Source organism: Vanellus vanellus (genome assembly GCF_965231255.1).
Source record: "Vanellus vanellus genome assembly, chromosome: 5".
Classification (NCBI taxonomy): Eukaryota; Metazoa; Chordata; class Aves; order Charadriiformes; family Charadriidae; genus Vanellus; species Vanellus vanellus.
The window spans coordinates 61,522,093-61,547,896 of NC_138910.1; the positions used below are offsets into that span (position 1 = coordinate 61,522,093).

At 38.5% G+C, this 25,804-nt stretch overlaps 1 protein-coding gene across 2 annotated transcripts in view; it reads left to right on the forward strand.

Annotated features, from left to right (window-relative positions):
• DPYD (dihydropyrimidine dehydrogenase) overlaps positions 1 to 25,804 on the forward strand; it is a gene marked incomplete at its 5' end in the record, with an annotated part of 377,500 nt that overhangs the window by 134,004 nt on the left and 217,692 nt on the right. For both annotated transcript variants that reach the window (XM_082483319.1, XM_082483320.1), the window contains one exon: positions 1,927 to 2,014. In XM_082483319.1, the coding sequence (XP_082339445.1) occupies positions 1,927 to 2,014 (88 nt within the window). The remainder of the gene's footprint in view (positions 1 to 1,926; positions 2,015 to 25,804) is intronic.

Consider the following 25,804-nt stretch of genomic DNA (forward strand, 5'->3'; position numbering starts at 1 on the left):
AGCAAGTAGGGCATGCTGTAGTTTGCACAGAACATTCTCCAGACTTAATGCCATCTCTGGCCCAGTTTTTTGCAGGCAGGTTTTCTGCATCCACAAAAACACCATTGGCTTCACTGAGGGTTTTTGGCATAAAGCTAGTGGTCTCAGCGCAAAATTCGGGCTGTGAGCTTTGAGAGTGCAGCACAAAGGCAATACCATCCTTCCTACAGGACTGGAATTGCATTCTGCACAATTGTAGGCCTACCAAGTGCCTGATACTGTGCAGGAGAGCATTGCTTGGTTTTCTGTTCGGACCCCCCTGTTAATACAGAATAGCGTCTTGTCTTTTAACTGGCTGCTTATGGCTTGGATGAGTGTATCCTTCATTGGGTAAAGAACTGGCTGCAGGGCTGGGCCCAAAGAGTGGTAGTGAATGGAGTTAAATCCAGTTAGTGGCCGGTCATAAGTGGTGTTCCCCAGGGCTTGTTATTGGGGCCGGTTCTCTTTAATATCTTTATCAACAACCTGGGCAAGGGGATCGAGTAAGTTTGGAGATGACACGAAGTTGGTCGGGAGTGTTGATCTGCTTGAGGGTAGGATGGCCCTACAGAGGGATCTGGACAGGCTGGATCGACGGGCTGAGGCCAATTGTATGAGGTTCAACAAAGCCAAGTGCCGGGTCCTGCAGTTGGGTTACAACAACCCCACACAGTGCTACAGACTTGGGGAAGAGTGGCTGGAAAGCTGTATATGAGCTAGCAGTGTGCCCAGGTGGCCAAGGCGGCCAACAGCATCCTGGCTTGTATCAGAAATAGTGTGGCCAGCAGAACCAGGGAAGTGATCATCCCCCTGTACTTGGCACTGGTAAGGCTGCACCTCGAATACTGTGTTCAGTTTTGGACCCCTCACTACAAGAAAGACATTGAGGTGTTGGAGCGCATCCAGAGAAAGGCTACAAAGCTGGTGAGGGGTCTAGAGAAGAAGTCTTATGAGGAGCGGCTGAGGGAACTGGGGTTGTTTAGCCTGGAGAAAAGGAGGGTTAGGGGAGACCTTATCGCTCTCTGCAAACACCTGAAAGGAGGTTGTAGCGAGGTGGGGGTCGATCTCTTCTCCCAAGTAACAAGCGATAGAACAAGAGGAAATGACCTCAAGTTGCACCAGGGGAGGTTTAGATTGGATATTAGGAAAAATGTCTTCACCGAAAGGGTTGTCAAGCATTGAACAGGCTGCCCAGGGAAGCAGTGGAATTGCCATCCCTGGAGGTATTTAAAAGATGGGTAGACGTGGTGCTTAGAGTCATGGTTTAGTAGTGGTTTTGGCAGTGTTAGGTTGATGGTTGGACTAGATGATCTTAAAGGTTCCTTCCAACCTAGACAATTCTATGATTCTATGATTTTCATTTCCCTGTAAGAGGCTCATAGTTTCACTAATGTTTCTGCAATAACATAAACTGCTTGTGTTTCACCTGATGTACTGAGTGATCTGTTTGGGGCATATTCCATAAAGAATGTTCTTGCTTCCACATCATGTTTCTTAAATTATTTTCACATGGGAATACAACTTTTTGTAGTCACCACCAAATACAGCGACGTGCTCACAGTAGTAAACTGCCATTTTCAGCTTTACTTCAGTATTGTGTTCCATAGACAGACTTCATTTGTTTGTTTAACTTGCTTTAACTTTTTCAGCGTACAGCAGAAACGAAGCTAGCCTGTGGTGGCTCACATCTTAGGATGATCTGAAAGTACCTTTTACCCATATCTAGTTTGGGCCACTTGCTTAAATCAGAGCCAATCTGGCCTTTTAAGCCTGGTTTGGGGGGAAAAAAACCCAATAATTTGCTTTTTTTGTTCACTAGAAAATCCTGCGAGATGTCTGTATACAGGACACGATAGAAATTATTTTCGCATTACCACATTAAAGGCAAGTAATCTTTAATTTTTTCAGATAATTTTTAGTAAAGGCCTTGCAGTGGATGGGATGACACTCCGTACCTTGAAAGAAGATGGCTATGAAGCGGTCTTTATTGGAATAGGTAAGAAGAGCTCACTGTCCTGTGTTTTGTCATCTTGAAGTTGAATGACTGTCTAAGAATAAACTGGGACTTGTATCTGTGTTAATAGCGTGATGTGAGACAGTTTCAATTTGATGGATTTTGAAAGTATCGAATATAAGGAAAATTTAAAAAAAACGGAAGCTAAAGCTAGCTGTCTTAATACAGTTATTTGTTAAAATTTTCAGATTTATGTGATGGATTCTTACGTAAGATGAGAATGTAGCTGAAAGGGTTGATTTATTGTTTAAGTAGTTAAAAAATGGATTAACTAAAAAATTACTCGTAATTAATTGCCATATTGGCCTAGAGCGATACACAAATTCAGTTTTCCGTTTTTGCGAGCAGCTTACTATATCCACGTAATTACTGAGTCTATATGTGAGCCAGTGATAGCATGCTTGGTTGCTTTTTTCCTTTCCTCCATATAACACACGTAACATCCTTCAGATAGACTGTAGTGAAATATAATTATGGGATGGGTTAACGAAATAAGCTGACGTTGGCTTACACTAAAACTGGCATCATAGGTCTGTCTTCTCTCATATGCTAAAGAAGTCCTGCACCTGCCTGCTGTTTGAATCATTGCTTCTTTTTAATGTTAGATTAGAATTGTTATCCATTTACAAGTATTTTGAAGTACAGCTGGACCCAATGCTACCATATGATAGGCATGTTGAGCAGGCATCATCTACAGTTGGTATGAGGCTTAATGCTCTTTATTGATCTAGACGTTGCCTAAGTGAACATAATAGGAAACAAGTTGTCCAACTGTTCCTCCTTCCTATTATTGATTACAGAGATGTAATTCTTAGTACAGTGACAACTGTTGTTTACCATCTGGGTATGCAGTATAATAAGCTTTGCAGGTCTATTCTGTCATGTGATTATAGTACAGAGCGTTGTGATTTATACAGTCCTAAATCCTCACATTGCTAGAGACCTTCCATGTATAGGAATTCTGATGTATCAGATTTTGATGTAATAGTATACAAGGCAATGGTCGCACTTATCTTCTTTATTGTTTAAATCTCTCTCTTTCAAACTGCTTTGTAAAATCTCACCAATTAAGGGGTTAATTAATAAATAAACATTTGTTTTCTGAGAGTCTAGTATTTATGAAAAAATTATCAGTTATTTTTGGAATAGCAGCATGATTCCCCTGCATTTCTGACTCAGAAATAAAATAACCGTTCAGTTAAAGGTTAGCAAATATGACCACTGAGCACTACACATAGGATTGGAATGTTTATTTTATGTATATGGGTTTATTTTCTGACCTTAGTAAAGTTATCCTAATGTGAAATATTTTTGGTTAGAAATATACGTAGACAACATTGTGCCATACAGATGCTAGGTAAAGGGACACAGCCAGAATTTTAATAAACAATAGAAGGTATCTGAAGCATAATTCTCCTGTAAACCACGTGTTCACTGATTGTATTAGGTATAAGGTATGTATGAGGGTATAAATGCTAATGAAGGATTATGTTTTCCTACAAAGTTTTGTAATTCAAAGCTACCTTGCCTTCATGATGAAGTTGGTCCCTCTCTGTACCCCCTTGTCTGCCTGTCATCTCTCTTTTACAGTACTGTGTACGGCACTGGACAGTCATGTGGCCTTGAATACTGGTGGTGAAAGATGGAGAACAAACCAAGGGGTTAGAGTTTTCTAGGGTTAGCTATATTAATACAATAGAGCATTTATAACCTCTCAACAACAGCAGTTTTTCCATCATGAGCCTGTACTGTATTTCTATTTGTGTTCTTGGCCTACTGAGCAAACATATATTCAATGAAATATCCCATTTGAATCGTGGGAGTAAAATAATTAGAGAACACTTACTTTACTTACATAAAATAGATTTTTTTAAAGGTTGTTGTAATTTTCTTCTGAATAAATCTGTACCTTAAAGGAAAATAAATGTGGTAGTTTTCAGTTTTCTTTATTAGTGGAAAAAAGAAAAAGTGAATGGCTGTGTAAAAGAAGATGAAGTCCCTGATGGGATGAGGGAGTACACTGTGAAAGGATTTTATCATAGCAATGTGATTTTTGGAGAGCACACCTTTAGTCTTGCAAATGAGATGGAACTCAAGAATTTATCAATCAGGATTGTCCAAGAGTCCACGGGTGATTCATGAAATGGAAGAGCACTTGTAAATAGCCAGCTACATCAGGGCAGGTGGAGATGCAAGGAGAACTTTGAAATCTGTTTTCCTCATAGTTATGCATCAGGAAAAATCTATTGCTCTCTGGAAATGTCATGTGGAGTAGGGAAAGTACGCTCTTCAGCTGGGTCTGTGGAAAGTAAAGTAGAGCTGACTGAGGTTTGATCGCTTCTAGCAAGTGACCACATTGAAGAAAAATGAATAGCAAAGGCTTTTTACGACAGCTGTTTGGAAAGGTATTAAAAATGTGCTCTAGTCTCCGTGTATTTGTTCTGTTTCAGACCTGAAGGGTAAAGAATTCTGAAGAAGTTCACAAAGGGACAGAGGTTAACAGCCTTATTCTAAAATAAATAATAGTAAAAAAAGATGCTTAGCTTCAAGTCTTTGCTTACTGAGGCATCGAGGCTATGGTGGTTTATCTTAAGGTAGAAGACTCTATCCAGCCAGTATGTCTGCTGCATTTAGGTCACTGTTTGAAGCTCAGAAGAACACCTTGTACTAGACCTGAAAATGAACAAATGGCCAGTATGCGTCACCAGCAACATCTGGGGTCTCAATTTGAGTCCCACCTTACCTGCATACTACTTTATTTTGCACCGTCTTATCTTTCCCAATTAGGCTGTGACTGTATGTATAACATTGTAGAGACTGATGTGGAATTTGGGGTTATGAAGACGTGTGTTGAACTAGCAAAGACTAGATCTGAGGAAAAGCTTTCGTGGTTACCTGGATAAGCAGTAATAGAAGAGATCAATCTGGGCAGTGGCACACTGGAAGCCAGTGCTGCCATCTGATAGCAGAACCTCAGAACAAATGGTAGGTGAATCTCAGTCACAGGATTGCCTGTTACCTTTTTTGCTTTTAGTCATTCTTTTCTTCAATCTCCTGGTTTTTGCCTTATCTGAACTGTGCTTCATCCAACTGGTTCCTTATCGTGTACTTCTGTTTATTTCTGGAGGATCAACACGTGAATTGCCTCTTCCCGGTCCATGATTTACTCTCAGTCTTCTCAGTTCCTCTCACAAAGATGTATATTTTGCAACATCTAGCAACAGATGTAGCTTGTGTTTTGCATACAAGGACCTAAGAGATAGACCAGTCTTCTGTTTTTCTCCAGCAGCCCTGGTTTCAGATTACAGCTAACATATGTGTTAAAGGGTAGTCCATGAATCTCAGTTTCTTACAGCAAAAGTAATCATAGACAATAGCACACATGAGAATTTTTCACAGGACTAAAGGCAGCAGACAAACAAAGGGAGGAACAACCTGCAAAATGTATTCTGTGAGTCTCTACTATATTTTTTAGTTCTCAATTAGTTGTCATTTAGTTTGGGGCAATTTCTAAACATATTCAGTCCTATTTCAATGGGCAAATTGCTGATTAAGAAAGATGCTGATTAAGAATTAAAGATGTAGAATTCGAGTCCTTAAAATTTTCATTTTAAAATTCAATTTATCTTCCAGTTACAAGTCTGGTTTTATTTTGTTGTGAACAGGAATTAAATCTCCCAATTGAACTTTCAAAGTTTTAAAACTAACCTCTAAAACTGTGCTTGGAAAAAAAAAAAAATCCTTTCCAGATTTGATAGACTACACTCAACGTGCTCTACCTAGAATCAGCTCTGCTTTTTGATGGGAAATGTTTGTGAAGAATTTTTCATTGAGCTGACAAGTCAGTTTGAAAATTTTGCTATTAAAAAAGGTCTTGCATCAGTTGCTGCCTTCTGTAAACACCATAGAGACTCGGGGCAATAGAGAATCGGCATGCTGAGAGCAAAAGGAGAAATCAATGATGGGGTGAGGGGCTAGAGGAGAGAGCACGTGGTCCTGAGAGACAGCAAAGTAAGGCAGCGAAAGGTATCTTACGGAGAACAGAGTAGTCTGAACACTTTGTGTTACTCTGTCTCTTGGTGGATTTTCAGGGTAGAATACTTACATTTTTTACAAAAAATGTCTGTGTATATGTCTCGCTTGGCTATCAGACCAAATGCAGAAATACTAGGCTTTTTATTACTCATCCTTCTTGAAGTTCTGCTACGTTCTTTGGAAAACAGGATTCTGTGGTTCTGTCTTTTAACACTCCATAAAGCATTGTATATTCTTTTCGAAAGAGAAAATGCAAAATTTTTTTATATAACTGTTTATTTTAACTAAAATGAATGACTTCAATATTTAAAGTATTTAAGGACATGTTTCGTATGAGACTCAAACAAATACATAGAAAGGCTATTACCATAAACATATTGTCTGCAGACTTTTGCGCAAACCTCTATCATTATACTATAACATTTTATCGTAACATAGGGGGTTTATATAACATTTACATTCTCTTTATATAAAGGTCAGATGGAAATATATCTTCAAAATTTGTTTTCTTTGGTAAAATATTTAAAAAAAGTCTTAAGTCCCCATTCCCAGACATTGCTTAGACACTTTTAGCATTTGTAGGCTTAAACTTGCAGCACTAACTTTCCAGTTAACGTCTCATTATAGGGCAAATGCAACTAGTAATGAAGCTTTCTTGTTTCTTCCTCCATCTTGTGATGTTGAATTGCTATAAAGTCAGTTTTCTTGTGTTAGGGTATTCAGAGGTTCTGTTAAATGCTGCAGAATGGTGGGTTAGATGAGCATACAGAGTGAGTCTAAGGAGATTGTTGCTTAGATGTATTCTAAATAGTGTATCCTGCTTGCAAGGGTTAAAACCGTACGTAAAAAAGAAAAAAATGAAATCCCTTGTGGAGAGAACCTTTGTGATAATTGCAGTCATTCATAGTTAATTAACATAGCATTCAAACAATAATATAATCAGATGATTCCATTGATTGGAATGAAATTACACACCAAAAAAAGAAATTAAAAGTCCAAGCATTGATGTACTGATGTACCTTGTTTTTTAAAAAAGCCCTGTGAGATTGATTTACTGTCTCTTCCCCAAAAAGTAAGTAATCTCCTCATGCCTGTTATTATCTTCTGATTAACTATGCAGTGCCACCTGGTGTGCAGATGGGAAGAATATTACACATCAAGAGCTCTGTTCACACCCACCCACACAGATATAAACCTACATGGCAAAAAGTGAACAGATGTTCATTTTGCTTGTGCTATAGGAAAAAATTGTGCATCGTACTCCTGATTCATAAACTAAATTTGGAGGACATGAAATCTGCATATGGGGCCTGTAGGCCCATGGCCAGCACAGACATTTATGGAGGAAATATGTCATATTCAAAATAGTTCTCATTTCAGGTGGTGAACAGACTTTTATTTGTTTGCTTCTCTGGTTTTGTTTTACCTTGTATTTCTGAGTATTCTTTTTCTCTTCACTTGCTATTTCACTTATCGCTTCCAAAGGGGAAAGTTTAGAGGCAGAACCATTTGGAAACATCTCCAGGATTTATCTGTTGATTGTTTGTTTTTCAGAATTGTTTTCTGCTTCTTGGCATTTAAGATGTTCCCTAAAATTATGCTTTTAGGCCTCTTTCAAAGACCTGTTTAGCTCGGCGGTAATGTAGCAAGTCATGTAAAATATAATGCATCTTGGTTAAAGGTGGAACTGTAGGACAAGCGTTGCATGGCCTTAGGCTCTTAGCATCTTCAGCTCTATTTCTGGAGATTTGTTAGTGTTGTTTTATATCATTTTATAATTCCAGAAGTAGTTTGACACTTCATAGGTTATACAGTTTTTGCTGCACGGCAGCCAAAGCCTAAAGACCAGCTAAAACAGAACAAACAAGGGAGAAAAATAGTATGTCGGAAGGTCGTGCAGGAAAGAATGATGTTGGAAACATGAGCAGCTCGATACTCAAAATGAATGTGTGCCTAGCTTAGTTTCTGAGTTGGCTTTATTGACGCTTGTAGACAAGGGTTGTCGCTGCCTCAAAACCTTGCAGAGACAGTGCTCTTCACCCAGGATTTTAAGTGGTGACAATGGTGGCCTTTCAGGCTTCCATATCCTTACGCAGTAGATGATAATACAGGCTGCACAGCCAGAGAAAATACTTGGAATTGCATTTATTGTGACAGAACTAAATAGTCAAATCCATTTAACTGCGAAAAGCTGTGAGACTTTGTTATTAAATATAATGAGAATGAAGTCATCAAGATGAGTAATGAAATCAGAGAAAATACTTTGCACAGTTTGAAGAGCAGCAGTGGCAGGATTTGGACAAAGCCAAGTCAAAATTTTTCACAATCGCCTTACAGTAACCTGAATAATTTTAATATTAAATTTTAAAACTTTTTTTTTTTTTTTAAATAAAGATCCATGAGAATGCCAGTGATAGATGCATTTGCAATTTAGTACAAAACAGGATCAAAATTGCAGATTGAACTGCAACTGCATGGAATGGAAATCCCAAGGAAGAAAGTCTACACAAGTCTGTGCAGTCATGTATAGGATTTCTATATTGCCTACCTCCTGGAGAGCCTTAACTCATGGCTTGCAGCTTGGAGAATATATGCACCCTTCTATAACACCACGTTTCTTAATTTTTTCATGTCTCATGTAAAGGGTATTATAAAGAATTTACACCATAAATTGGTTCTAATGCAAAACTTGTTAGTCCTCAATATTCATGTTATTCTCATCTTCTGCTACTCTTTAATCTAAAAATGTTTTGTTCTTAAAAATCAAAAGGAATATAGTTGTATTAGAAAAGGAACTCTGTGAAAGTACATGTTCTGACATGCTTATAACAGATGTTTGAACTTGTCTTTATTCCCAGTGCAGCATTTTTCCTGGAGACCAACAATGTATATACATACAAGAATTTTTATGTGTGAGGCATCTTTTTCTACTGTTGGCATTTGTAGTAAGCTCTTCTCCCAGTTCTGTAGACCTCACTACTGCTCTGGATATTGGTGGAACATTCCTAATACACATCGGAAGCAGTAGGCAGTTGAAAGCTTTTAGGGCTCAGATGCACAAACCACCTTATTTATTATTAATTGTCTTAGGACACTTTCAGAAAATACTAATAATCTGCCCTTGGGCGTCCTTAAGTTATTCACTTGCAAATTACACAGATTTTCATGCTCTTATTTACTTCTCTTTCCTACCAAAACCTACTTAGCATAACAATCTCTACTGCACGTGTTTTACAAAACTCTCTGCTGTCTCTTTGCAAGATTCTGGACACTTCCCCTGAAGAAATGCTCATCTCAATATAATGACAAAATCAATTTGATTCATATTATTTTAAGAGTAGTTAATTTTTTTAATATCTTAGTAGATTAGTTCGTCTAACATCATTTAGCACTTTTCAGAAGTCCATTCAAGCATTTATTTTTAAGCATTTTGATGTTTGAGGAGTACAAAAGAAAATAAAATGCTGAACAAAATGGTGATGTTAGATATTGCATTTTCGTATTCTCATGTTACACACTTCAATGCTTTTCACCTAAAGGAAAGAGCTTTGCTTGCTTACCTGTTGTTTCCAAAAGTTCACTCCACAAGTCAGTTACTTTTATCTTTTAGATATACAAGTATTAATTATGCTGCCATCTTTTTAATTCCACGTTAATATTCAGACACAGAATGAACAACCATCTAAAATCCAGCTGGTAAGTTGTTGTATATCTATTTACTTTAGTTGAGCTCTCTTTCCTTGTAAGGAGAATGCGTGTGGTCCACTGTGTATTTAATGCAATCAGACACTTTTTGAAATGTTTTTCTACCTAATGCTACAGGAGGACTGACACAATACAAAAGTTAAACAATAGGTTTAGAAATTACTTAATTTTCTTCGTCTTGCTTACGAAGGATAAAATGCTGGTTAAAAACCTAGGCTTGTCGCATTTGATTTTTTTATTTTTAAAGATTGTACGGAGGTAGGAAGTGTATCAAAATCTCACTTGTTTATTCCCGATTATTGGAGAGAAGATGGCAAGTGCTTTTTCTTTGTTAATGAATAAAGTTTTAAGCAGTCTTCCTGTATACATTTATGTCTCGTAAATATAATGTTTATAAATTCGTATTCCTTTCACTGCCCACTCAACAAGGGGCATATCTACTTGTGAACTGAATTGACAAGTTAAGACAAAAACTGGATTTGTGCAGTGGATTTAGAGTACTTGTTGAAGAAGTTTTCGAGATAGCTTTAGGAAACCTTCTTGCCCTGTTACTTCTCTGCCTCGGGAGAGCGGTCCCGAGGAAGCCACTGCTGGGCATGGGCAGGGCTCAAGGCTTCCATCTGGCCTGGTGGTTGTCTTGTGCTTCTCAGTCATCTGTTTCCCTTTTAATCGTTGCTTGGCGGTCAGGCCTTTTTTCGTCTAGAACACTTTAGTATAATGAAGGGCAGTAACCTAATTTCAGGGGAAAATCCTGACATCGGGGTGTGCTTGAGGCCAGTTTTTGTCCGTCATTTAACTTGGGGCACACTCACTAGTGATTCTTTTTGTCTGGGTGAGATTCAGAGTCTGAGGTTCTGAGACCCGTAGCCTTCTTTGCCTGTAGTCTGTGCCCGATGGAATCCTTTCTTCAGGCTCAACGTATCAATTGAAAAGCTTTCCTATTCCAGTAGTATTTGTAATTTTCTTATCCAATATAATAGCTTCTACCATCAAGGGAAGGCACATCCACTGCCTTGCAGATCTCTTTAGTTTTACTGGGATGGTAGTTTTAAAAGGCAGCAAATATCTGAGAAGAAAATTTTACATGTTCACTATAGTAAGTAATCTTTAACTAAGCTATGTAAATATTTTTTCTGTTGTGTCTCGAATTTTGGGTGGATAGAGATTATCCGGGCTTTTGAACCACTTGTTGTAGTCACGATACTTGAAAATTGTTCTTTACTTTCTAATCTATACTTTTAGGAGATGCCAGTCATATGGTTGCTTTTACTGTGAAATTAAAAGACACTGTGTAAATACATATGTTAATGATTACTAAGACTGTGTATATAATTAGGATGAAGCATATAAATATTATAGTATGTATCACATGGCAAGCCTTTTAAAAGAAAGATTAACGTGTATGCAAATATTTTCTGGGTTTGTGTAGCATACTGGTGTGTCCTATAGGCTTGAGATCAAATTTGACATTCCTTGTGCATAAAGTCGCATAGATAGTCTTCTGTGCACATTTTATAGTATCAAACCATATTCAAAATTTGGCACTTTCTTGGTGATGTCACAAGGTGTGGGGTAATATACAGTAATTAAGATTCACTGTTTGTACTGTTACTACTTTCAGCATATTAATGCTAAATTTTCTGTAAATTGTCTTTATAAAACAATGTTTACAAGATTAGAAGACAGAAATAAGCATACTAAGTACTCAGAGTGCTCGGATAATGCTAATACAAATTACATGTTTACCTAACAAAGGAAAATATTTTCCAAACATTGTCCTTGACAATGTTTTCTTTCATAGAAAATCCTTTGGCTATTGTTCATTCATTTGTGCTAAAAATGTAGCAAGCTGAACGTGGACCATTAGAAAAAGCGAAAATGCATTCAACAGCTAGTATGATGATTTGACTGTCCCTCTAATGAACTTTGGTGATTAGTTTCATTGGAAGGAAAAAAAAAAAAAAAAAAAAAGAATGAGAATTTAAAGATCAACATCTTTAACGTTAATACTCCAATTGTGTTGAAATTACTAGTCACTTACCAAGTAGAAGCTTGTGATGTAGTAAAACATTTCTAAGAACTGTCAAGGTTTTGTTTGTTACTGTTTCATTGATGTAATGGAAAACAGAATAACTTACTGCTGATTTCTTAGGGTTTTTTTTGTTGTTAGAAATAATTCATTGTTGGTTTGTGACTAATGATAATAGATGGTTGTTTATTTAAATGTGATGTGTATTTTTAAATACATTCAAATAGTTTAGTAGACAGTGAAATTTCAGTACCTGGTTATTATTTAAATTGAAATGAAATCATTAACCATTATCAAAGTCCATTTCTCGATAGTACAATATTTATAGCTTTTTCTGTAATACGTTGGATTTTTAAAATTAGAACAGAACATACCTTCTAAAAGAAACAGTTACTCTAATTTTATAGTTGTCGGTATATTGTGTAGTAGTTACACATTGAAAATATAAAAATTCATTATTTCAGTATATAGGTGGCTTAGACGTGATTGCTTTTCTATTTGCTGGGAAACACAGGTTTGATGCTGCTATTATGACCCAATACAACTCTTTTGTAGATGAAGAATGATGGCTAAATTTTTATCTGGGAGATGATTTCTTAACCTTTAGAGAGTTAGGTAAGGGTTGCTTCAAAACAACAACAAAAAATGCTCCCAAGAAGACTTTACATACTTGGGTGACCAAAGAGCAGCTGTTTACATTTTTGTGTTGCTTGTGGCCCTTGATTTTGATGTTCTGCAACTGCGTTGTAGAAGAAACAATCTTGGTGGCTAAGGAAAAAAGTGGAAGTCCAAAGTGTGAAGCATTGTGGTGCCTATTCTGGATGGATTTTAGGCAGTGCTCCATGCAAAGCTTGGGAAGGCCCTGCTGGGCTGACAGAGCTCTTCCATGCGGGAGCCCGAGGTGATAGCTGAGCTTGGTTCCTGCAGCCTCCTCTGCACCTTCAGTACAGGAGGTCAGGGCATGGCATGGTGGTTGAGTCACCATCCCTGGATGTGTTTAAGAGATGTTTAGAAGTGGTGTTGGGGGATATGGTGTAGGGGAGAACTTTGTAGAGTAGGGTAGATGGTTGGACTCGATGATCCCAAGGGTCTCTTCCAACCTAGACAATTCTATGATTCTGTGATTCTATGATTCTATGCTACGCCAGCGGGTAGCGTGGTTAGCTGGAGTTCGAGACTCCTGCAGATCCTGAAGTTGTCCCAGATTACAGGATTTTAAATTGCTGGTTTGTCTCTTTACACTCAGAGTTTGAGTTCTTGCCTGTTCCTAGCAGAAAGAAATTCGCAGAGTTTGGGGAGACAGACACAGTGACCGTTCTGTGCAGGGAAGCGTAAGGTATTCGGTTGCGGTGTCTGTGCTAATCGCTGGGATAAAGTTGCTGCCTGTTTTGTTGCTGTAGTAGCTGCTTGATAATAAAGCTGGTTGTTAATTTGCATTAAAAAACCCCAATTTCCTTCCTCCAGTAAATAGAATCTAAAGAAATCACCCCTAATTCTTACAATCCATGCCTTCTTTCTGCACAGCTTTTTTCTGGAAAGCCCAATAAAATTAAGTAAAGAAAATTTTGAAATCTTAGCACTTTTTAAATCATAGGGACGTAAGAGTCTTAATACAGCCACTACATTGGCAAGTTGGTTCCTTATTTTTCAAATGCAAATATGGGCCTTTGCATGTGCTGAATGTGCCCTTTATTGTATTGAAGCATAGAAAATACACATTGTAGCTCAGTCACTTCTGTAGACCTGCCATGCTTGCAAGAATGGAATGTGTTTAATCAGCCTTGCAGAGTGAATAATCAAAGATACAAGTGTGGTGTTCAGTGTTCATTCAGAAAGCTGTAGAATATGCAAACAAAACGTTTAGTTAAAGGAGAGTTGAGTGAATTGCAGCTGTGGCAGGAGATGGTAGTTGTTTTTAACAGGAAGCCACGTTCTTTGCCTTTAATTTTTCACTGGGTTAATAGCAAAAATATAAATCATGTACCGCAGTAGATCACGGGAGGGAAGCAGTGTGGTGTGATGCTCTGCTGAGAGTGAGACTTAGGCTCTGGCTATTGGCCTCCCGGCTGACTCTTCGTCCTTCTGTACTATCATAGAATCACAGAGTCATAGAATGGTTTAGGTTGGAAAGGACCTTGAAGATCATAGAGTTTCAACCCCCCGGCCATAAAGGAATAGCGAGACATAGCACTAAAAGGGCTATAAAAGTGCTCAATACTGTAAAAGTGCTGTGGAGAAGCTAGATTGTGTTCTTGCTGGCAAACGTTCAGGCTGTTTCTTCGACCTACAGAAGTCTTCACTCCTAACCACTTGCAATTTATGCTGCGTCCCCAAATTTCATTTCTATTCCAGTATTTTGAAAAAGATGTGTAACGACCAAAATAGCAAATTTAGTAATGCAAATTTTATTTTGCATTACTGGCATGAATACCGCAATTCCTCAATGACCACAAAGTAGTTGAAATTTTTTATCAGATAACTTCGTACTCGCATTGCATCGTTTTCTTTAAATTTTCCCCCATAGGATTATGCTGTTAAAGATATATTGTATCCTATGTACTGCTTTCAGAAATGAAATTTTAATAATTTATCAAAAATGAAACATATCTTGCATAGTGCCTGATACATATATTTATTTCAACATTTCATGTATGAAAAGATCTAGACCAGAAATAGTTTGCTTACATGGTTACATTTTACTTACATGTTGGAAAAGAGCTTTGAAGACAATGTGATTGCAGTTGTGTTGCCAATTTGTAGAGCAGCTTGACTTTGTTTCCTTCCCTTCTCGAGGAAAATTATGCCTCCGCTTGTATAATACTCCCCCTAAAACTCCTTGTAGTGAGATGTGCCATGCAGTAGGGGTTTCCATATTTCTAATAAGCATGCGGTAGCATAAGGGTCAGGGACTAACCAGTGAATAAAAGTCAAAACTCAAAATGAGGTGCCTTTCCTGTTTAGCAGGGGGCAGTGATAGATACTGATAATGTTTGATTAATGACCAGCAGCCTTGCAGTGGGTGAAAACATCTGTAAGAAATGATTTATTATTTCAAAGGTATTGGAAGCTTACCGTATCTTGTAGATTTAACTATGTGTGCCTGAATAAAATAAATGAGATGCAACATGTGAAAAATGAAAACACATTACTTGTAAAGGATGTGTCACAAGCAGGGTATTTTTGTTCAAGTACACTTTGTCATGGAGATTTTTAATGTTGCTCTGAATACAAATCATTTAACTGGTTCATAAAATCAACCTAGTTGGAATTCTTGCATCTATCATTGAGACAGAAATGAGGGTTAAACTTAATATGCTGGAAATTCTCTTACATGTTTGCATTTGGCATCATACACAATTGTTCAAACTGCACATACGAACAGAAAGGATTCGCTTTTAGAAGTGTAATAAAAGCAAAAAAAAATGTATTAATGCAATTTTAACATTGAAATCAGGAAAATTAATTATTTTGTAGTGTCATTAAAAGGTAATGTCATTAAAGTTTGTTAAATTTGCTGTAAATGTGTTTGTAAGAACAAAGGTCTAATTTGCTTTTCCCTAAGTAAGCTGCACATTTGAAAATTAGCAATGACTTGTAGATAGAGGTTTTGCTTTTGTGCACATCTTGTAGTTTTTGGGTAGTCTTCTAGACGGCCCTTGGTTTATAAAGGGACCTTATTCTGTCTGTGGTATGTGTCTGTATGTGTCGATCTGGCGTCAGGTCCCTTGGTTCTATTCAGAGCTGCTAGGAGTTCGGATCACGTAGAGCTAATGATGGTGCAGACTCACCTCCCTGAAACTGCAGCGTGTGTTTAGACAAGTTGGAGTGCCCTGACTCCCGTGGTAGAGAAAACTGCCTTTTCTCTAGTTTTGGAAATAGGTAAGGTGGGACAGTGGAAAGATATAGCCTACTTTCCTCATCTTATGCCAGGTCAGTAACTGCGGAGCGCTTCTCTGCAGTGGGGAATATTTGCAAATTCTGGCCTGTGCTGTTCCGTAACTCTACACCTATTATTTGTGTATACCTTATCTACTTTATTACTTTTCTGTTCTGTCTAATTCAGTAGGCATCTACAATATTTTTCCTCTTGGGATTCGGCACTGATTACTTAAGTGTGTATAAACTCCAGCCAGAAAAAGACATCTTTTCCTGTCACGTAAAGAAGGTATAACCTGGTAAAGTTTTTAATAAGGTGTGCCAATTTTTAGTGAAATTGGATGAGCTATGTCCCTTGTTGCTATTTACACACCCTGATTTTTCTGCAGAATTTAGTGCTGAAGGGCTGCAGCGTAGTAGTCACATTGTATTTGGTTACTTAGGGTCATCATTGTTTATCAAAAGTTTTGTTTAAGGTCCTGTTAAATTCTATTCATAGCATTTGCTTTCTTCACATACAGCCTTTTCTGCTCTGTTCTTCATCTTGTTTTGATCTTACGGGCTCCTCTATAGTGGGAGTTAGAGAGTAGAAAAAAGCCTCTTTATCTTCAATTCTCCTTTCATAGTATCTCCGAAATAAAAAGAAGAGGAAATTAATCTTGTCCTCGGACCATGCCTTCAGCCAGTTCTTTAGGGTCCTTGAGTAATGTCATAGCTTTGAGTTAGAAGGTTCTCTTGTTCGTGGAGAGGTTGGCTCGTCCTCTCATCAGGCCCTAGAAGTTATTTTTCTAAGATGTACTAGGCAGTTAAAGCAATTATGAAAGTGGAGGGCATCTGGTTTTACTGTCACTGGATTTCATAAAATAGAGCTCCAGCAGTGATAGCAACTCCCTCTCTTTTATGTGGAAGCCACAAACTGACTACATTAAAGGAGTGACCTTTCAACCTACAAGCTGAGTGGAATTAGAGCAGCTTGCCAACCATGAGGTCTTGGTAGTATCTCTGCAGCAGGTGTTGGCCTAGAGACCATATGGAAGAACAGCTGGACACTAAGTCCTCTGAGCTCTCACAGGATCCTGACCCATGTATATTTATAGCGAGAGGGGGAAAAAAACCCAAACCAAACAAACCTAAAAAAGTAGATAATCAGAATTTATAGCAATGCTAGGTGGATGTGGCAATAATTTAGTCTTGCAGCCAAATTGAAACTTCAGAAGCAAAAACTGTCAGAAGCATTGTAAATCCCGTAATTCCTGCACCGAAGGGTCTGGATCCAAATTCCTTTGTCCGGCAGCTAAGTCTATAAGCCATCAGGCTTGGAAGAGGACAGACCTGCTGCAAGTCCATCTGCAGGCTTCTTTTGTAAAAAAAGGTGTGTAGACAGCCAAGCACGGTTTTCCCCCTTCTCTTGTACACAAGAAAACGATAGTACACCTGGAACTGATACATCTTTTAATGCCCTTTTTTGTTCCTGTTGTGTTCGGTGATTACTTTCAGCTTCTGAATGAAGCTGGCTAACGCTTGTAGAAGACCTCTAAAATGCCACCGAATTAAGGTTAGGTTTAAGGACAGAATTGTTTAGTGCTGTGGTCCTATGAGAACAGTCTTGGTTTTGTCAAGGATCTAGTGAGATTTTCACGTGCAACATGTTTGGGTTTTTTTTGCATACTTTTTCTTTAGCATCTCTGTAAAAAAACAAAAAAAAAAGTACAGCCTAACAATGTATAACTTTTAAGAATATAAATTCTGATCGTGTTTCCGCTGAAGTTGTTACTAAAGCAGTTGATGGAGGCCATGCATTTTGCATCTAATGTTTGGCTTAAGTGAAATCTTTCCAAGCTATATATTACTATTAACAGCAAGTTTGGTGCCTGTCCCTTTGTATATATGCAGAAATAGAAAGAGGAAAAGGAAAATCTTATGGCTCTTCCTTGCAGTCCTGAGAAGGAACCGCACAAAATACACTCTTACTGCTCTCAGGAGTGCCAGAACTGTGCAACTGCTACTGCTTGTTGACATATCACCTTTTCCAAGCACTAAATGCAACTATTCAAGCATCACCATTTTGTAGCAGAGACCTTGCCTTAAAGGCACAAGAGAACTTTAAGGTTGTGGAACAGGCAAGCAAAAAGCGAGACAACTCAAAGTTGAAAGGACAACTTAATTCTCCACGTGTATATCCGGAAATCCAGTCTTTGTTGGCTAAGGCTCCACAGACAACCAAATTTGTCCCAAGACTACCTTCTAGCTAAGTATCTTAGAAGATGAGGCAACAGAAGAGGAAAGGGAGAGTGTGGTTTGAGCAAGCAATATACATCGTAAGCCTCGTTCAGACCAAAGAATCGTTTAGCAACCCCTCTCTCCAGTTTGTCAGAACTTCGGTTAAAAAAGTGAATTGCCTTTCCTCGTGTATGTATGTCTCAGTGAACATGTGGGAGAAGGATCCGGCATTGTTAGTGCCAAGCAAGGGACACACACTGAAAATAGCATCTTCTGCCATCCCTTCTCAAGAAGGACACTATCCAAACACCATGCAGTTTTTATTGTTTACTTGTTGAAAAGTGTTCCCAGCTTCTCTTGACTTACTGTGATGTGGGGAGCACTCTTTGTTATGTAACTTTTTCTTTACATCTGTATTAGTAAAGGAAGGGGGCTGACTCGTGATTTTTCTGCCTTACCAGTTGTACCTATGTCAAGGGTTGGTGCAGCTACTGTTTTATTTAGGTCAGTGCACAATGGGAAGGAACAGTGTCAGATATAGGTAAGGGCTTGAATCCGTGATTTAAGTTCAATGTGTTTTGCATAGGACAAGCCCAACTTACTAGTCAAGACAGGTTTCCTGCTACATACTTAAAATCGTTTGGAAAATCAGTGACTAGACATATTGAAGCGAGTTCTCATGTTTTAGTTAAGGAATAATGTGACCTGATTGCACAACAAATATAGTGTTTATAAATGAAAGTTTTTGTACAAGGACAAAAAAGCGTTCTTATATTTCTAGATGATATTTCGTTATTTGTAATGATTTTAAGTAGCTAAACTGATTCACATATATAAAAACCTGTTATTAAGCTTTGCTTTAAGGTGCCTCTTGAAGCTTCTGCCACTTTAGAATATAGATGTATGTTTTATTGGCATTTTTAAATTTGAAACCAGATTTGGGACTTAGTACTCCAAGCGTGCATGGAAATGAATGACTAATTATGAGTATCCTTACTTAAATCGGGAGTAATTCCCAAAGCAAGTAGTATTCACAGCTGTTGAAATATATTTCACAGTCATCTCAGTGGCTGTATTGCATCCCAGAGGTGTGCAAAAGTCCCGTATTCAAGCCAATGTTATTTTGAAAGGACATTGATTTGGGGTCCTTCAGCTGTCATCATTGTTTTCCAACGCAGGGAAACTTGGATAGTAAGCTACAATATGCAAGAATTATGAACTAATGCTTCAAGATAAAGTTCATTATGTCATTGTGTACTTTTAAAATCCTATGCTATTATTCCTCGTGTGCTTCAGCTGGGGTGGAAGTGTATCTATAACAGTATGACTAATTATCTTTACATGTGTTTATCACTAAATAAACTTCACACGAGACAGCAAGATTGTTTACTTAAGCAGTATAATACTGGGAATGGAAGATAGCTCTAGAACATAGGATTACATTGCCAGAATGGCACTATTTATTAAGCTATGATAACGCTAATGTTCCTCTTTGATGTATAGCATGTGCGACTTCAGCTGAACTTGTAGAGAGCCTTAAGGATGTTTCATTGAACATTTAGTATGGCAGCAAGCCAGAATACATTTAGCCTAAACCCAGATGACAGGTTGGTAATGAGGTAGTGATTGATGACCACTGCTTCCGTATGAAAACCTGCTTGATATGCTGGGGGGGAAATGCATTGCTAGCTCTTTTCATTTCACTCCCTCTGTATTAGTTATTCTTACTGTAGAGGAGTAGCATTGGCTGCTGGGTATTCAGTCCTGGTTTCACTTTTAGATGAGAATCGAGTACTCAGCTGAGATTTTAGAAGCGCAGCCCTATGGCTACATTTATGTGTAATTTAAATCCTAATTTCAATGGATTTTTATTATCAAAAATAACTGCAATTATATCACCTATAAAACACCCTATAATATCCTTATAACCTACCTCTGTAATTTTACAAGTCGTATGATTCACCTCCTGTGCCATATTAAAGGCATTGCTTTCCTTTCTAATATAAAAAGAAAAACTTGGCCCAAAGGTTGTAAACCATTGCTCAGGCAAACAAGCCTGAACAAAAGACTACTGTTTATTTTGCCTAGTCCTCTTGAATGCTTCATTGTAAAGACACTTTGCACTGCTTATTCAGATGATGGAAAAACTGTTGTTCTGCGCACCGGGAAGGATATTTAAGCCCTGTCCTTCAGCCAGCTTCCAGCCTGATGTCTGAATTAGCGGTAAGAAGAGTTAGGAGGAGGCAGCAGAGGACTCTAGGGGTTATATCCATAGCTGTGCACGCTCAGACAGGGTGTATATTAGATGTCCCCAAAGCTGCAGGGTAACTAATGGGATCGCATTAAGGCCTGGTTAGAAATCACCCAGGGATGCAGCAAAGGGCGCTAGGGCAGCATAAATATCCAATGTCAAAAGAGGCTCATTATTAGTGTTTTCCCAGGCAGAAGTGTCTCTTGGTCAGGAGTGGGTGAGGAAGCTTGTCACCCTAACCAGAGTGACATTATGCTCCCTCAGAGCGAAAATATGAGCAGGAAAAATTGGGGTCGGTGGTAGAATCAAGAGCCAGAATAAGGAGATGATGAAGCAGGGCTGGGGCAGTTTCCATTCCCCTCCTGCAGCTCCTGGCGTTGTAAAGGAAGTTGTCATCCCTGTGGGGGTGGAGTGGCTGGCTTTTGGGCAAGGAGCTGATGCAACGTCAAAAAGGCAGATTTGTGGTTAGAACATAGGAAGTTCCGTTCAAATACACGGAAAAACTTCTTTACGGTGAGGGTGACAGAGCACTGGCACAGGCTGCCCAGGGAGGTTGTGGGGTCCCCTTCCCTGGAGATTTTCAAGATCCGCCTGGATGCAGTCCTGAGTAATGTGCTCTGGGCAATCCTGCTTTAGCAGGGGAGTTGGACTAGATGATCTCTAGAGGTCCCTTCCAACTCTGAAAACTCCGTGATATCCGTGATCTGAAGTAACTCTGTGGTGTGTTTGACAACGTGCACTGCACCCAGATGAGGGCACCTCTGTTGCTGGGGTTTGCTGATGGGCCTTAATGGCAGGACAGGTTTTGATTTGATCAAGGTGTGTGCCTCTAAGGCTAATTGAGGCCTGTCTGATACTGCTCAGCAGCCAGGAAACAGCCACCTGTAGCAGTTATTGCATGTTTGGGCTAGTAATCTTCACTTTGAGCAAATTCAGTAGCGCTTCTGGCGTGACTCCAAGAAGGGACAAAGGAGTGGGCAAGGCAGGAAACCAGTGGACTTCCACTGACGTATGAACTGGGGGCCACTACATTTACAAGCGATTTGTCTGGTACCACAGTTCATCAGGAAATGAATGCACCTTCCCTTTTTTGGGTTGACACTGGGGAGAACAATTTTTATCTCTTCGGGAACCTGTCCAGGAGTGTAGAAAGTTAAGAGCTAAGGTAATCAGTAATGCCTCTTGGTGGCAGAGAGGGTCCAAAAATGATTAGTACAGGAATCGTGATCGGGTCTATTCAGGTCATTTAGCTCCCCCAGAAGCAAAATTAATGTTGCTGTTTTCTTACTAAACCACACCCCTTTGATATTTTTTTCTTCGTGTGGCTTTCACCTTTCATCTCACTCGCAACCTTTTTGCGAACCTCCGTTTATTGAATAGTAAGTTCCTTAGGGAGCACTGGTCTCCTTTTTGTTCAGAAGATACCCACATCACACGTTTGATACCAAAACAATACTTTAGAAATTAATATCTTTTAACTTAGATATTTCATTCATTTGGTGGGAACTTACATGCCATAAATTCCTGTGTATGGCTGTAGCATCCCTAGGGCAGAGGATCTGTTCTGAGAGCTGCAGAATTTGTCAACCCAAGTTTGATTTAAGCATTGCTTTCTTATGAATGTTTTGATTGAGCTTGTCGAGTGTTCATGCTTACGAACTGTCCCTAATTGAGATGACCACATTTTGTTGCTCACTGACCAGTGACAGGATGGAGCATGTCCATTGATTTTTACTCTATTCCTGGAAAGACCTTTATTTTAACAAGTAGTGGCAAGTGAGGACATAGTCTTTGGGTGGAGATTAATGGCCATATGGTGTTGTTGCTTATACACTGGAAAGCTTAGTTATTTACTGTAAAATCTGACTCAAAATTCTATACGCAAAGCAGAGACTCCTACTTGGTTTGTTTCCATAACAACATACAAAACAACATCAATCACTTATAGTAGATCTCCACACTCCATAATTAGGGATGCAGTTTTAAGAAGTGTGGGAGGAGTTGTGTAAAATGTTTTTATGTTAAAAACAATGTTAGGCCTTGTTCACACAAAAGCTTATGCACAGACTTCACTTTAGACAGTGTAAGTAATTCCATTGGCGTTTATGGCTATGTCTACACAGCTCTGATGCAGTGTCTGGAGTGACTGCACACGCTGCGCTCCGTGTCCTGTCGGAATGACTGATCTATGAACAAGGTTTGCTTGAGAGGGAGCTTGCCTCCTGTATAGGGAGCAAACTTGGTCTTGACTTGGGCTTTACCTCAATATACAGTGTCAACAGACCACTTTAACCTGCAGTGCACGGGCTTCAGTATGTGTAAATGTTTGTAGTATGATAACCTCTATCGTAGAAAAGTGATAGCAAGAAAAAAATCACTCAAAGCACTTGCTTCATGAAACAAAAAATAAATCCTATGTATTTTTTAATGTAGAATTTTAAGCCAATGGGACATCTGCCAAAAGTATGTGTGATATTTTTAACTGGTACCAGGTATGTTCATGCCATCTCCACACTTCCTACAGTACAGCAGTCAATGACAAATACTGCCATGTACAGCTCTTACATCATAACTTCTTCAGTGAGCCAGTTCCACAGGCCCATTAATCCCTCATAGTGATCTACAGAATGAAAAAGTTCAAAATCATCAAATGTGAGGTATTACTTCTCCACTAGACTTACTTACTACTTTGCTAGAAAAAGCTTCTTTATTTTTTGTGTTGTTTGGTTGTGTTTGGTTTTTTTTTTTTATTTTTAAGTACCCATTATCTCTAATTTAAAGTACTCTTAAGTTCTCCTGGCATTTTTAAGGCAATGATATAACTAAGTTATAAGAAAACATTTTCTCCAAAGCATCTTGTAGCTGACAAATCCCTGGGCCCCTAGGCAAGTGGCGTTTCAGTCTTGTTACTTACAGGTGCTCCAGAGACAGTGCTGGTGGCGCGAGCCTGGAATGCAAAGGCTGAAGAGGAAAGCCCTGCAAAAATTGAGGGAGAGTTGGAAAAAAAGAGTAGATAAAGGGGAGGCAAACAAAAAAAAAATATAGCTATAAGGAAACGGAACTGAAAAAATTAAGGAAATAGAAAGGAAGAACAATTAGATATAATAGAATGCATAAACTGGGGAAAAAAAAAAGGCAAATTGAAGAAATAAAAGCCAAAAGACATGAGCAATATCCATAAAGATTATAAAAATGGAAAGGATTAAAATAAAGCAAAAAGCTCATATAGCTGTTTTTGCCACATTTTCAATAGTTTCCTTCCTTTGATAACACAGATGTCAGTTTTTTCTTCTAAGAAAAAGAACAAATGAATGGAATAGATGTATTTTGTTGAATTTGGGTCTTTTTTTGTCTTTGTAACATATTGTTTGTCACATATACCAAATAAGTAAGATCTAAAGTTAAAAAAAAAAAAAGTATTATTTATATAAAATATCTCTCCTGACTGGTCAGCTGCAATAAGTGGAAAAATAGAGAAATGTGTGTATTTTGAGAATTTTTACATTGTTCTTAATTACATTACTTGTTCAACTAAAAAAAAAAAAAAGCATATCGTTACATCAGCCGATATATTGGGTTTTTTTCCAAACATGATTAAATCACAGCTAGGGTTGCTAGGTGACAGGTAAGAGAAGATGTATAATTAGACATGTCCAAAAAAAGTCAAATAGTGGAAACTAGTAATCCTGAAGGAAGGTTGCCATTGTCTGTGCTGACATCAAATGACCATCTCATTCAATGTACAGTTCATTAAATAGTCACCTCCTGCTCTGCTTTTGCAGCTCTGCTCTTACTATTCTGTGTGGATTCAGTGGAAATAGAGGGCCTTTAATTAGGTGCTAATTTTGATTTGCTTTCTGAATAACCATTTGACACCGTATTATTCCTAGGTTTTTAATATTAGCATTCACATGTGTTTCCCACAGACAGAGGGTGTAGCTGCCCACCGATGTGTGTGATTCTTTCTACCTGTGTCCACTCCGTACAGGCTACTGGCAAAATAACTGTGATGTGACGTGGCCTGCAGACATGATCCATCTCCTTAAAACAAGGAAGGGAACATAGTTGCAAAAATAAGCATTTTACAATAATTAATAGATGTTGGAGGCTTGATTCCTGTCTCTAGTCATTGGGGAGCTCCTCCAGTCTCCATGGTCTTTCTTAGACCATAGAGTGGCCTTTCAAGGACGTTGCCCACTTCTCTCAGCACCTTGATTCCTGTGTAGGGCACAGGTGGTCCGTGTGCCTCCAGAGCTCCCAATTGCAAGGAGATAACTGTTAGGACAATGCTTGCACTAGCGCTGTCATAGGCAGGAAATAGTCTGCACGCTTCCTGGACTGTAAAGATTCTGGTTATGAAAGACCTGCTGTTCCAGCTTTTTAAAATCCTGTTGTGTGAATGCAGAGCCATCGCAACCTTGCTTCTGATGGATGGTCCTCAGCAAATCACTTAAAATTTCTTCGCACATCTGTAAAGCACAGGGGGGGGATGTTTATCTGTTGTATTTTGAGGTTTGACTGTTTGTGTAGCACCTTGAAAACAGAAAGCACTACAAACAGTAAGTGTTATTTGTTACTGTTGGTATGGAGATAACTCATGCAGCCAAGCGTAGAGTATAGCTTGCTGTTTGCCTAGCTGATTTGCATTTCTACATGCAATGAAAATGGGAAGGTGTTGCTATAATATCACTACCTTCATTTTATAAATTGTATGCCTTTTGCAGTACAGCCAGGAATACTGCATGCTGCATTTGTTAGACATTTAATTACAAGGCTTCAGAAATTTTAAATACTCTGTTTTCTTCATTTCTTCAATGTCACGAGAGCATTGAGTTTACAGCATCTTTCTGATGGCTCCATTTGCCGAGTGCATCGTTCTGTTTATCTCTTTCCAGGTTTTTAAGTAATCTTAGTTGGATGTATGAATTACCTTTCATTAATTAATATTCCCCTATTCTGTAAAATCTGTGTAATTGGGAATTGTGGTTTCAGTGCAGTGAAACTATCTAAACTATCTGTGTAAATGGTTGAATGAATAAATAAGTAAACATCAAGTCCCCCAAACCTCCCCTGTGGTGCCTCAGTAGTGAGCTCTTTTTGTCTTGCAAAGAGTGCATTTAGAAGTAGTTTTGTTTCTTGCCCATTCAACAGTTTCTTCATTCAAATATTCCGAAATGTGGCTTAATTGATTACTTTGTTCCTGAGCTATGAGTCTCTGAAAATGGCTTTTTCTTTTCTGTTAAATTGACGACAGAGATGACCATGACAAAAAGGAGCTGTCTGATAAATAAATATTTGCCTACTCAGCATTTGATTGCAGACTGAGGAGATGTTCTAATCCTAATCCCTCGCTCCAAAAATGTGAGGACGTGAGCTTTTGCAAAGACCTGTAGTTAGAGGTGTGGAGCTGTATCTGTGCATATGCTTGGTGATGTGACTGTCAGTGCAGGGTTATCAAGCTGATAGTTTTCATCGCACGTGCTCCACCTTGAACAACCAGATCTGGTTTTGCATATGAATGCATAAGTGAATACTTGTTTTCTGTTTACATGTATACTATAATCAGAAATAAAGGGGTGGTTGCCAGAATGCAGAAGTCGGAGGTAGATTTTTTTTTTTTTAGCAGAGGGTTCTGTTTATCCGAGTGTCTCTCTTC